Source organism: Capronia coronata (assembly GCF_000585585.1).
Source record: "Capronia coronata CBS 617.96 chromosome Unknown acBCG-supercont1.3, whole genome shotgun sequence".
Taxonomy (NCBI): Eukaryota; Fungi; Ascomycota; class Eurotiomycetes; order Chaetothyriales; family Herpotrichiellaceae; genus Capronia; species Capronia coronata.
Window position 1 is genome coordinate 2,758,364 of NW_006912895.1, and position 13,771 is coordinate 2,772,134.

Below are 13,771 nucleotides of genomic sequence, written 5' to 3' on the forward strand. Positions count from 1 at the left end.
TCCATCTGTCCTTGCTGCACTCGCCGGGTAGATCTCCATAACAAAGCCAGACGACTTGCCCATCATGGTGCGCATTCTGCCCGCATGGCTACACTGGTACCAAAAGCCTTCCTATCGCGACCCCAAGACTTTTACCCAGACGGCCAACGCGGCGATCGAGGATAGCCATGGATCAAGAGCGCCGTCCATTTCGTCACAATCCGATACTGCTATTCCCGCTGACTTGTCCCTTGAGCGTGTCCTTACCAATCGGACATGTAAATGATCCAATCGATGATGCGTTCGTTCATGGAGTACTGACAGTCCGATTTACAGGCAGTCCCTTGTCGTTGTATGATTTCTACATGTACCTGAAGCATATAGAGTTGTCGCCGGAGAACCTCGAATTCCTGATATGGTGAGTATCTTCATTCAGCAGAGTCTTTGTAGGCCTATCTTCTCACTCGCTCTATAGGTTCCGTGACTACCAGGCTCGTTACGATGAAGATAAAGAGGCTGGTGTATCCGACCCGGCAACGCGGCTGCTCAAGCTCTCGGACGAGAAGTCGGGCACGTACACCAGCTATGCGGGTGTCGCACCTGGTGAGGAATCGGATCTGGAACGAAACAACGAAGAAACCGGTACTGCAACTCGCCCCATACTAGCCAGTCTCGTCCATACTAACAAAGCTCTCCAGAGTTCGTGCGGTACATCGAGAGCCTCGTCCCGTCGCAGGACCTCAGCGTGTGGAAACGATGCCGTCCCTTCTTTTCACGCCCGTCCGAGACCTCCGACCGTACTTTGGCCAACTATTCAAACTTTGAGGAGCTCCAACAAATGTCACTGCTGTTCCTTGTTCCCGGGGCGCCCAAGGAGCTCAATCTCCCTGCGAGTATGAGGACTCGTGCTCTAAGTGATATGCAGAAATCGGATTCCCCCCAGGTCCTAGCCCCCATTGCCGACCACATCTACTATCTTCTCAAGAACTGCTCGCACCGCAATTTCATCCGACTTGGCGTCAAGAATGGTACCTTTGAGACACTTTGCATGGTCACCATTGTCGGCATACTCTTCACCACGCTGGGGTTGCTCACCATGCTCTTGCTGGCTTTTGCATCGCCTTCGATCCACCACTCTGTCCGCTGGCGAGGGATTGCCGCTGCCCCATTCTGGTTCGTCGGGGTCTCGTTCCTCTTCGCCGGCTGGCGCGGATCCTGCTTTCTTCTTCTCCTCTTTTCTCGTCGTCAGGAACTACCTTGGGAGCGCGTTGACAGTCTTGAGCAGGGCGCTACGCCTAAGCGCCCCAATGCACTGGTGCGGTTTGTGCGGAAGCTGATGTTGTTCGAACGCAAGATTAGAGTCAAGGATCAGGGGCTGCGCGTGTTACAGCGCAAGATTGTCATTCAGAGTATGATTGGGGCCTTGGTCGTCACGATCATCTTGGAGGTGGTGTTCCTCTGCCTGCCGATATGGAAGTGACCTGTTGCATATCATGACCTGCGTGGAGCAAGCTATTCTATTTTTTATGCGTCCATAGTTGAAATAATAATGATGGCCCCTGCCCCCTGCCCCCTGCCCTCACTTCGTGTGAAGCCTATTTCGAGCTGCATAGGCGACCGTGGCGCAACAGTCTGACTGGGCTATTCTTCTGCCAGTTTTCTCTTGCCCAAGGCTGATTTGACTGAGAGCATTTGCAAGCCTCTGAAAGTGTCGTGTCCTACCAGGTCTTGTCGACATTGTGATGGCCCGGGTAGTGCGTCCCGTATATGCTGCTCCCGAGGCGCAGGCTGTGTGATAGTAGAAACGTCCCCATGTTGAGTGACCCTCCACCCTGCTTTTCATCGCCCTAAATTGGCAGCACCCTTTGAAGCAGTTGAGTTATACTTGTTGTAGGAGACCTGGTAAGGGGTGTACATACATGTATATTCGGCATCGCGAAAGGCTTGGCAGTTGGCGATGGCGTCCCGGGTCGAAGAAGCGACGTCAACGCCAGCATCGTTCCCCGTCGTTCGCACTAACGAGCGACCGACTTCCTTACCTCATCGTTTCAAAAGCACTTCTGACCGGCCTGAAAGTCTAGTCCGGAAGTCAAACTCAAGATGGACAACTGAGAATGTCCCGACGAATAATTGTCGGACCGCACGGTCGGTTCGCCAGATGCTGGTTAGGTCTCCGACCGTCTGGCGCGAACTTATTATCACAAACCCCGAGACTGTCACAGCCACCTCTGCGCATTGGACACCCGCTGATCGGGAAATCTGCGTTCACGAGATTCTATTCTCAAACTGGCAGCCTGTCCAAAACCGCCAAACCAAAAACAGAAGATGAAGCCGATGAAGCCAAAGAAGATGATCCCGACCCTGATCAGCTCCTCGAGGAGCCCGCAGCCATCGAGTCCTCCCAAACGCCGTCTACCGCCAACGAGAGGATTTCGTGCATCTACTTCCAAAAATCCGATCCCCTGGCGTCCAAGTATGCAGAGCTCACCAAGACGGAGATCGCAGCACAGTTCGACCTACGGTATCGAGATCTGCGCGATATCGACTTGCGCTCCGAGGCGGTGACGCGGATCCTGGTCCGGCCCGCAACCATCTTGGTGCAGTTCTTTGATTTGTGTATCATTATCCAAGCAGACGAGGCGTTGCTCGTCAATGGTATAACGAAAGATACTACCAACAGCAACAGCGCCACCAATAGTGCCGGTACTGGTACTAAGTCCACCAGTGTTCTCGAACATGATTTCAAAAGGAGACTAGTCGGTTTCAATTCCAGCGAAGCAACTCTGTCATCGGATCTTCCATACGAACTACGCGCCGTGGAAGCCGCGCTGGTTGCCGTCCTCTCCACGCTGCGTGAAGAACTCATCGATGCACGCAAAAAGGCCGAACACAGCGCACGTGAATTACGTCTGGAATCTGGTCTGGCCGCTGTCGGGATTGACCTGCTGTTCGAGCGTTCACGACGCCTGGGCCAGATCGAGCAGAAAGCCCGTCTGGTCCGTGAAACTATCCGTGAAGTTCTCGACACCGACGAAGATCTGGCCTCTATGTACTTGACCGATACGCGCGCCGGGAAACCTCATGCCGTAAGTGATCATCAGGAAGCAGAGTACATGCTAGAAGCGTATCACAAGGCAGCCGATGCACTGGTGGAGTCTGCAGCGGGGGCCATCGGTGTCATTCGCAGGAAGGAGAACACGTTCCGCTCGGCTCTTGCTGTTCAACGGAACCAGATCATGTTCTTGGAGGCCCGGATTGCCATCCATACTCTGGGATTGGCTGCAGGTACTTTGGTCGCGGGGCTGTTTGGTATGAATCTGGTTAATCATGCGGAGGATTCGACTTGGGGATTTCCTGCCGTTACGAGTGCTTGTATTATCCTGAGTGCTTTGTTCTCCATCTACGGGGCGCGGAAACTTCGCAGGATTCAAACTTTGAGGGAGATACAAGGGTATAGAGGGGGCAGACGATAGCATCGCTATGCTTGACCATATAAAGAGTCTTAGAGTCGCGTGGCCGTCAACTATCACCGAGCGGAATGCAACCAAAGGGAAATACCAATGAACGTCACTACGACCCAAGTCATCGGCTGTCGAGCGTGTCATATTTCATCAGAAACACAACTTGAACCGGGTCAGAAGACCCATACCCGTACCCTGGCCAAGGATCTCGTTCGTCTAATTTGTCGTGCTTGTCGGAAGCCTACTCAGCCTCGCGCTCACCCAGGATAGTCACCTCCAAGTCACCCCCCATTGGCTGACCTCACAAGGCTGAAGTATGATGTCACTGTCATCATGTTGCAAAAGGATTGGTCAAAGATATAGCGGCTACTAGCTTCCCCGAGAACACTGCAGCCAATCAAACAGCACAATACCTGATACAGACGACTGACGTCAAATGGCAACCGACCGAACCTGATTCTCGGGCAGAAATTCGTGCCCTTCGTCTTCTGGTTGGCGAGACCCTCGTTTGTCCCTGGTACTTCGGTATATGGTATTGTGCAATCTCTCTCCGTGAGAGAAAATTCTGTCTTCCAGATCCTTCTCAGCCATTTTGGTGTGTACCGAGTACTGCCTAGTCAAGTAGCGTGAATTACATGCTGCAATAGGACCAGAACCTTGAGGACTGGGACAGATTAGTAGTACCTAGATTCAATGTACGACACTACTGCGTCTGTTACCGTGATTTTGTTCAAAAGTAGCCCTCCCAGGAATTTGAAGCTTCCTCCAGGTGTTTCTGAAGGCCCAGCGGCTTCGGGGACCACTGCGCAAGGTGATCCCACCGACTCTGGAATCGATGTCGTCCCGATCCAACCCACTTCCCAGAGACATCAGGATCCTGTGTCCGCTCGTGGGGCATGATGACCAGCGCGCGGCTGTTGGCAGGGACCAGCAGGCTGAGCTCAAAGTGATCGCCATCCCGGATGGACCAATGGCATTCGACTCGGCCATAGGGCGTCTCATAGCTTGCTTCGGCGTGGTCAATCGTCCCGCCCGGGATTGGGGCGGCGCGGAAGGTCTTCCACCCAGGCTCGAGCGGACTGACGCCGGCGACGCACTCGTGAAGCCAGTTGATCACGGATCCCAGAGCGTAATGGTTGAAGCTGGTCATCTCGCCCGGGTTGATCGACCCGTCGGGCAGCATGCTATCCCACCGCTCCCAGACTGTGGTGGCCCCCATGCTGATTGGATACATCCACGAAGGTCGGTTCTTCTCCAGCAGCATTCGGTAAGCCATCTGGTGGTATCCGCTCTTGGTCAGTGCATGCGTGATCACCGGTGTCCCCGCGAAGCCGGTGCTCACGCGGAATCGGGCGAATTGCACCAACTCGGCCAATCGCTCGGCCGCGCGCGACGCCTGTTCGCGCGTCTCATGCAGGTCAAACACGAGGGCCAGACTGAGAGCTGTCTGGGTGTCGCCAACCAAGAGTCCCGATGGGGCAATGTATTTGGCTCGGAACGTGGACATCAGTTGCTGGGAGTCGGCGGCATATCGCCTGGCGTCCTTGACCTCCCCCACGATATCACTGATCTTGGCCAGGACTGACGTGACGTGGACGAGGTACATGTCGGCGACCAAGCTGCCGCTCGTGCGAGAAGCCCCCGGCTGGTCTGGCGGTGCGGTGGGGTCGAGCCAGTCGCCCAGTTGCCAAAGTTGTGAGTCCCATAGCCGATCGGGGCCCCGACGGACCCCCCGGTCGAGCCAGGCCACCATACTCGGGTATTGCTGTCGCAAGATGCCCACGTCACCGTACGAGCGATACAAGGCCCAGGGTATCAAGATAGTCGCGTCGTCCCAGACGGCCTGGGGCACTACAGGGAAGATACCATGGAGAACGTTAGGCACTGCAAAAGGGGGGACACCGTCAGCCACGTCCTTCAACTGCTCCACGGCCAGGTCCTTCAGCCAATCACTGAGCATCCCAGCGGTATTGTACAGGAAGTTGGCCGAGGGCGCGAAGACCTGGAGATCACCCGTCCATCCCAGTCGTTCATCTCGTTGAGGGCAGTCCGTCGGGATAGAGAGGAAGTTCCCTCGCATGCTCCGCCAGGCATTCTCATGCAGTTGATTGACCTTGGCATGCGAGCACGAGAAGTAGCCCGTCCGGACCAAGTCCGTTTGAAGAACCAAGGCGCATAGGCTGGTGTCGAGAAGCAACGGGCCGTCCGAGTCTTCTGGCGACCAGCCGTCCACCTGAACATAGCGGAAGCCGTGGAAGGTAAACTGAGGAGACCAATTCTGCAGTGGCTCGCCCGATGAGACGATCGTGTCAGCGCATCGTGCATGGCGAAGAGGACGAATCCCCAACTCTCCATTCTCCAGGACTTCGGCGTGTGTGAAAGTTACCTCGTGTCCACGGGGTTTGTGAAGAGACCGGACCAGTAATCGGCCGACCAGATTCTGGCCAAAGTCGATCACGGTCTTGCCTGTGGGCGTGATGATCAAGGCGACGGGCTTGATCACCTCGGTGACCCGCACCGGCGGCGCATCCGGAGCGACCAGCTCCGCTTGAGGCATTGGCAACTCGCGGACGGCGTGCCATGTCTGGTGGTTTTGTTCCGGCGCTTCCTTCCACCCCGGGCATTCTTCTCGTGCGTCGTAGACCTCCCCGTCATAGATCTCGCTGCGGGTGATGGCACTGGCATTACAGGACCACGACTTGTCCGAGACCAACACGAGTCGCTCTGTGTCAGGGCCGCCGATCTCCAGTTGGACCAGTAAGCCCAGCTCGTTGCCATAGATATGCCTTCGACCTCCGCTGAAGCCCAGCCGGGTGGCATACCAGCCCTCGCCGACCTCGACCGCGATGACATTGTCTCCGCTTGGGTTCAGTAAGGGAGCGATATCGAAGACTTGATAGTTCAGGCGGTGGTGGTAGCTAGTCCAACCGGGTGCCATACAATGATCGCCGACGGGCCTGCCGTTGACAAATGCCTTATATACGCCCAGACTCGTGATGTATAGCCGAGACCGTGCCGCCACGGCGACGTCAGGTGATACGGTAAATGTGCGTCTAAACCGTATGGGCCTCAAGGGGCCAGCGACATCCGAATCGAGCGGGCGAGCGCTGGTAATGGGTCGAGCACTCCAGTCCCCACGCTCCAGCAGTGCACATTCGACCAACGTCCAGGGGGACCAACCCGTGGGTTCAAGTTTCATGTTGCTAAAGGCTCGGACACGCACGCGCGCCTGTTCGCGCGATCGCAAAGGCGTACTAGGCCAGGGCACCAAGACGGAGGCGCTGCCAGGCACTCTGTACCGCCCGCGCCCGCGCTCTTCCGCCGCTGATGCTGCCGGACGGTCAACTTCAATCTCGTAACCTGCTGTTCCCAGTTCGGCGGCGTGCCATCCTGGAGCACGAATCGCCATGACAGGCGAGGCGAAGGCACCCCAACACCGAACCCCGTCGGGTGCTGCTCGATGGTAGGCGCGCAGAGCGTAGGCTGGACGGCCACCATTACTGTATGCGCGTGGCTGAAGACGAGCAAGGCTAGAAAGTCACCACCCTTTCAGGGGGGGCTACACCGACGAGGCCAGTCGCTTCTTCTCCAAAAGCCTCTCGCTTCTCTTTCTGCCGAGCCTGGTGTAGAAGTTGACGCAGAAGCGGACATTGCGGATAGCAAATAACTACATAGGTACTTATCTGTTATCTAGGTGAATAGAGCCTCACGTGCCGGAGATTGCCGCGTACTGGGTCTAGATTCTAAAGATGATAAGCAGATTAACATGTCAGGGACACGCAGGGACGCTCGCATAACCACGCTGACGAACCAACGACCAGCTCTCTAGGAGAGGTGGGAGGGGGTAGAAGAAGCGGGCTCGGAGTAGCAGGTATAGTCAAGTCGGGACACGATACTTGGACTGTACGACCGACTAGACCCGGAGAGCGGTGAATAGTATCTCGATCAGTATTAAGCTTATGAGGCTGAACCCCCTGCACAAGGCTGATGCCGCGCCGCACGGTACTAGTAGATGCTTGGATGCCTACGGAGTACTGCCACTGGCTGGCACAGCGTCACAAGCTTCTCTTGGTAGCTTGGCGGCTCTCACACTAGAAATCATACTGCAACTGCATCACTCCTGTTCAGGTCGGGCCGTAAACACCTCCGCGCGACTTTCGAATCTCTAACAATTGCCGGCGACTCGTCCAGCCGCACAAGAGATACCTCACTGGACCTACTGTCGTCGATAATAGATATCTTCAGCTGCACCGGCAGAGTGGTTCCCTGTCACCCCGGGCTATTCTCCGCCGATATCTACAGCAACAATAACCATGGCCCATATATTCTCTAATGGTGATATCTACGTGGTCCCTTCGCGGGCACCGAAAAGGTCTAGGAATCAATCAATCTAATGGTGATATCCGCATCAACAATCAGTCATCTTCGAGCTAACGATTGACTTCGCGCAAAGGCTTCGATAGCAGTGAGTATGGCCCTCCTTTCTTGGTACAGCCTTGCGGGAGGCGTGGATCACGAGCCGTCTATGGTCAGGAGCAGCTACGCTCTTCGGTGGAGAACGACAGATGCAGTAACCTCGAGAGGCACCTGAGAGGGTCAAGATAAGGAAGACGGGTCGTCCGCCCGAAGCCCTCGACGTGAATCTTATCAGCGCCCAACCCCTTCGTTCTTTGCTGCGCCGGACGCCCGCTCCCTCAACCGTTCCCCCCTTTATCCAAGTCTATGCAGGAAGAGATAGCCGTACTCTCCTGCGCACGGAGATCTCCAGTTGCTCTTCTCCTACTTTCATCTACCATCCTTGGCAATGACAGCTTAGCTGCACCACGGGAATGCTAAAGCAAATAGGTCAATGTTTCTCGGCCCATTGACCGCCGACAAGACATCGCTGTGACCTAAGGCGAGAGCCATGGTCTTTACAGCCTTATCATCGCTGTCATGTCCATGCTGGTTGCGTCGGAATATAAATATAGGCCGTCGCAAGTCTTTGAAACCGTTCAGAAGTCTCCAGTGTTGCTCTCCTGAAGGCCGATTTTGGGTACTCGACATACCGACAAAGCTCTCCTTGACACGTAGGAAAGGGCAACAGTACCGTACTTATTGAATCTTTACCATGGAGGATACGACCATGGAGGATACGACCATGGAGATCAAGACGGAGGAGCTGCGCGTGGTCGCAGACGACCGATCGAGTATAGTCCAATCCAAGGGCGAGATCCACGGACGCGCCATCCAGCAGCAAGAACATAATCGAGGGTACCTGGAGTCGTTTGGCAAGGACCCCAAGCTCTTGTTCTGGGTCGCACTTCTTCTCTGGGCGCAGGTCGTGCAAGGCTTCGAGAGTCAAGCATCCGGCACCGTCATCGGTATTGGCGTGTTCAAGCGCCGATTCGGCGTCTATTTGGACGGCGAGTACGACGTCGCCACTAAGTGGCAGTCGGCCATGAGCGGCGGCGGCACTGCCGCCATCATGGTGGGCGCATGGCTCGGGTCCTACATCGCCGACATGGTCGGGAACAAGCCGGTCATCATGGCCGCCGCGGCGCTCGGCATGGCGTCTATTGGCATCGAGTTTGCCGCCACGTCAATTGGCATGTATTTCGGCGGCAAGTTCCTCAACTTTGTCGCCGTCAGGGCCTTCATGAACAACTGTACGACCTACATTGCCGATATCTCGCCGCTGACCATCCGCGCCTCTCTCGTCGGCCTCAACAATGTGGCGCAGTGCGTGGGTCCCTTGATCTGTGCCGTCATGGCCTACTATACCACGAATTGGACCGACGACTGGTCATGGAAATCCTTGATCTGCACCCAGTGGGGGTTCGCCGGCATCACCCTCATCGGGAGCATTTTCATGCCCGAGTCCCCGGTCTATTTGCTCGAAAAGGGAAAGGAGACGGCCGCCCGCAAAGTCCTGAGCAGCCTCTACAGCAAACCCAGCGACGCCGAGGGACATTTTGAAAGCATCAAATTGACCCTGCAGGAGGCCGAAACCCAGAGCTCGAACCTGATGGACTGCTTCCGCGGCACCAATCTGCGCCGCACTCTCATTGCCATCTTGGTATTCCAGGCACAACCCATGTCTGGGCTGGGCTTTGTCTACAACTATGGCGCCCTCATGTACCAGTACCTTGGGATCAGCGACCGACAGTCGTTTTTGCTCTCCATCGGCGGCCAGATCCTGTCCATTTCCGGCGCATTCATCGCCGTTCTCGTCTCCGATCTATACGGGCGTTGACCCATGTACGTGGGCGGTTGTGTAGGCATCACAATCTTGCTGCTTTGCATGGGCATTGCCGGCTCGGTCCATACGGATGCCGCAAATACGGCCGCGATCGGCTTCTACACCATGTTTAACTTCTTCTACAACGTTGGAGTCGGCTCAATCGTCTACGCCATTGCCGCCGAGGTCCCAACCTCGGCCCTGCGTAACAAGACCTTCGCCATAGCCATTGTCACCTCCAACGCCATGAGCACCATGTGGTCTTTTGTCTGCCCGTACATGTTCAATCCGGGCTACGGCAATCTCAAAGCCCGCATCGGCTTCGTCTTTGGCGCCCTGATGCTCATCTTTGCCGTCCTCGGATGGCTCTGGGTGCCAGAGACCCGAAACCGGACCTACGAGGAGCTGGATGAGTTGTTCATGAACCATGTTCCCACCCGCCAGTTCACAAAGTACGTGACCCTTGCCGAAGGGCGCGCCGCCGAGGCCTACAACGCCGAACACAATATCTTAGAAGACGACAAGGTGTGAGAACCGCTTGGTTGCCATCAGACGGCAGTAACGGGTGATCCAATACATTTGAGCCCATCAAGGTGTCAGCCAGGTGATGGACACTTGGGCGGATTTTTCGGACGTGCCAGTCTTGATTCTCTTGGAGAGTGCGTATTGGAGTGTGAGTGTTATCAGGGTGCACGACCTACTAGGTAGAATCTCTATATTCTCTATTGGCTGTACTTGGTCTAGGGACCATTAGACGCTGACTCGATTGACACAAAGTATAGAATGGATTTTCATCATGCCCAGAATGATGGGTTTATTTCTTCCAGTCTTCGCCATTTCTAATATCTCTAAGTATTCGTTCCATAGATACTTGTGAGGTCTAAAGAACTGGATCTCTGACTGGATGGACCATCGAAAGCTGAGAGAATCACGGGACAAGGTAATAGAAATTCTGAGCCTTGTAGCAGAATTCCTGTTGGGCGGCCGCCCGTACACCGTCCCTTTCAATATTCCAAAGAACCTCCATCTGTGTTTACGGTACTTTAGTATACCGCTGTAACAGAAGTTCTTGAAAGCCATTTACACAGAGATAACTGTCAGAAGGCTGATCGCGTTGAAACGCTAGCGAGAAAGGATTGAAGGAGAAGCAGACATCAATGTCAGAAGAAAACTGAATCACAATAGCGATTGTTACCTTGATATTGAATAAGTCAAACTCACACATGCTCTGACGGTCCGAAAAGCTCAGTGGTCACTAGTTCGCAACATACAGCCTCATCATTTTAAGGATGTGCAACAAGTTGTGCCTCGACGACCGATCATATTCCTCCTATAAGGGGAGGTCCTGGCTCTGCCAGCTTCGTATGAAACACCCGGCCTCCGCGAATATGCAATGCGGAGATTGGATGCCCCGTGCTACTAAGTATCCAGCGCTTCAAAAGGGGTCCTGTCGGAAGAGACATCTCGAGCTTGGGGAAGTGTGGGAGGACAAAAGGCTGCTGTGGAACACATGCATTGCTTGTTGCGAGTTGACGTGGAGAGACTGTCGTTTGGTCAGGAGGGTCGACCTTCAAGACCCATGGCTGCAGACGAGATAACGTATATTCTCGATTTCAGAAGAACATGATCCAGAAACAACAAATCGGGCGGAGAAAGATGAAGACGGCAACAGTGGTGTGATTAGGGATACTGAAACCATTATTTTCGGTCTAGACCATGCAGGAAAAAGACATGGCAGATGAGATTAGGACCTGAACGATGGATACTGGTCGTTCATGCAGCTGCCATTGCCATGTTCATCGCACATGGAGATGTCACTGCCCTTCGCAGTTATGCATGTTCTTGCACTTGGAGGAGAGAGGTGCTGTCAATACCTGGTATTCGTGCCACAGCTCCGTCTCAACTTGCAGAAAGTGACAGGTGCCGTGTGACAAAGACCCTGGGTCTGCTGAGTAGCATATTTTATAAACAATGGTTGTGACATGTTGACACGTTTTCTATCGCTTCCCCGGGGCTTTTCGAAATAAAGGGAGCAATCGCTCGGATAGCGATCAAGCGTGCGTGAGAGGCGATGCAAAAAGTGCAGAACTTGACAAGCCACCACGATGCCCATTGAGTGTAAATCCACTAGGGGGTTTCCTGCCTGTGGTCCATGGAGGTCGGATGTCAAAGCCTCGGTCCTGATGTAGAATCTCCGGCTTTCCGAGTCTTAGTGTTGCCAGAGGTCTGTGAAGTGGAGGTGGCATCGAATTGCGCCCCAACCTGTGCTGCCATAACTTGAGTAATATATTTCAATGTCGATACGATTGACGTACCCAACTCGGCCTCCATGGCGCTTTCAGGTTTGTTTCTCACCCCTGCGCGTGACTGATACGATTTGTTAACCTTCGCCAGTTTGCCTGCGGCCGTCCCTGCCGATTTGGTCGTTGGAGGATAAAGGCCCATTCTCGAGAAGATAGGCAAACACTGGCGTATCTTGTTTTGCTTAGCGGAGCAGACGTGGCTGAATGGGCAGTGGTCAGTGGTTGACAACAAGATATGTGTGGCCGAATTGGATGGACTTGCAGTATTCTCAACCCAGTGGACAAACAGCAGGCCCAAGGAGGGCGAGCGGACGACTATTTATACCGGTAAAGACTGGTGTATGCTTGCAGCTTGGAAGGCCCTCCATTGTTTGCACGACGATCTCCGATCACCTTTTGAATCTCGCATCTCAATGGCCAGAACGCTGCAGGAATGATGTGCTCATTCTTCCGGAAAGACCTTGCCGCGGATTCGGGGAGATTGCAAGAGCAAGGAGCGCATGTAGGTCGACAGATATACCACACAGAACTCCCACATAACGGAGTGATAGTGATGTCGCCGGGATGTTATTCGGAGGACAGAACTAGAGCCTGCCGCATGTAGAGGAGCATTCTCCCGTCCGACAGATCATGGGCCAGCATGGATCTGCGGAGCAACACGCATCATTGACAAATTCGTAAGTCCAATTCCCAGAAGGCTAACTCACAAGTACTGATCTCCTGTGGGTTGATGTCTCTGACGATTGTTTCGAGACGAATAAGAGAGGGCTCTGGCGATTGTTCGTCTTTCTCATCAGGCGTACTATGAATGAAGTTGTACCGAAGTCATGAAGTGTTCTCGAACTTGCAGGCCTGCCCCTGTGTCTCAAGGTTGAAGGCGGTACGCGAAAATGTCAAATCATCAGAGAGACGCCATTCCCGATAACTCTGCGTAAATAGTCGTGATGCTGGAAGTTGTAAATTTGTGGTTTCCACCGCTACCCTTGCAAACTGCTACCCCGGGCGAAGCTTTCTTTACTCCCCGACGATTTCACGACGACCAGGTAGCTGACGTTATCGACGAGGTCTCTGAATCGTCAACATTGTTGTACGTAGCAATCGTCATCGACGCCAATCAAAGGATCCCCAAGAGGGGTATCAAGACAGGCATTCTTGAAACATGTCCTCCAGACCTTGTTGTAGCCTGTATTCCATACTAGGTCTCTGTATGGTCCGGGGAAGCCGCTTAGCGTCAGCCTAGGATCAGACCTTGCAGAAGTAGGATCGAGATTTGTAGGCGACGTACTAGTAGGGACTGCGCCTGGTTTTCTTCCTGAGGCCACTGGGTCCCGGGAGTTGGTCCTTCACCTATTCCCCTGGCCCTATTGAACGGAGCGTCCAAGCATGCTCTGGGCTCCACAAGACCTTAGATGTCTACAGACTGGAAACGCCTGGGTGACAGGGGAATCTGGGGGGCTTTCCGTCCAAGTAGCATCCTCGCTCCATTGACACCAGCTGGCCGGTACTTGATCAAGGATCATGACAAGAATGTGGGTCAAGCATGAAGTAGAGACCCGATCTGGGTGGTAAGCTGATTGCGTACCTTGTGCCCTGCCAGGATTCCACAACCTAACAGGATATCTTGGCTGTCATGAACTTCAACCGTTGCAATAAGGAATACATTAGCTTCCATCGGAAGCCATCAAGCGGTTCGCCAATCCAAACCAAGCCATATTGGTGGTAGGGGTCTTGGAAAAAGTGCATGTGGTTTCAGGACTGTACTCTCTTGAAGGAAGTAACAAATTCATCTTCCAGCATGCTCCTTTTTC

General features: G+C 54.2%; 5 protein-coding genes across 5 annotated transcripts; 4 read left to right on the top strand and 1 right to left on the bottom strand.

The window, feature by feature from the left end:
* Positions 1-64: 64 nt before the first annotated feature.
* On the top strand, positions 65-1,459 carry A1O1_04303 (uncharacterized protein; the record flags this gene model as incomplete). The annotated part of the gene is made up of 4 exons (XM_007725198.1): positions 65-257; positions 316-397; positions 455-621; positions 678-1,459. The coding sequence occupies 4 exons, from the start codon at positions 65-67 to the stop codon at positions 1,457-1,459; spliced, it is 1,224 nt and encodes a 407-aa protein (XP_007723388.1).
* A 634-nt stretch (positions 1,460-2,093) lies between these two features.
* Positions 2,094-3,452, top strand: A1O1_04304 (uncharacterized protein; the record flags this gene model as incomplete). The annotated part of the gene is made up of 1 exon (XM_007725199.1): positions 2,094-3,452. The coding sequence occupies one exon, from the start codon at positions 2,094-2,096 to the stop codon at positions 3,450-3,452; it is 1,359 nt and encodes a 452-aa protein (XP_007723389.1).
* Positions 3,453-4,170: 718 nt separating this feature from the next.
* On the bottom strand, positions 4,171-6,849 carry A1O1_04305 (uncharacterized protein; the record flags this gene model as incomplete). Its single annotated transcript, XM_007725200.1, has 1 exon — positions 4,171-6,849. The coding sequence occupies one exon, from the start codon at positions 6,847-6,849 to the stop codon at positions 4,171-4,173; it is 2,679 nt and encodes an 892-aa protein (XP_007723390.1).
* A 1,701-nt stretch (positions 6,850-8,550) lies between these two features.
* Positions 8,551-9,675, top strand: A1O1_04306 (uncharacterized protein; the record flags this gene model as incomplete). Its single annotated transcript, XM_007725201.1, has 1 exon — positions 8,551-9,675. One exon carries the CDS (start codon positions 8,551-8,553, stop codon positions 9,673-9,675), a length of 1,125 nt encoding a protein of 374 aa, XP_007723391.1.
* A 3-nt stretch (positions 9,676-9,678) lies between these two features.
* Positions 9,679-10,191, top strand: A1O1_04307 (uncharacterized protein; the record flags this gene model as incomplete). The annotated part of the gene is made up of 1 exon (XM_007725202.1): positions 9,679-10,191. The coding sequence occupies one exon, from the start codon at positions 9,679-9,681 to the stop codon at positions 10,189-10,191; it is 513 nt and encodes a 170-aa protein (XP_007723392.1).
* Positions 10,192-13,771: the final 3,580 nt, after the last annotated feature.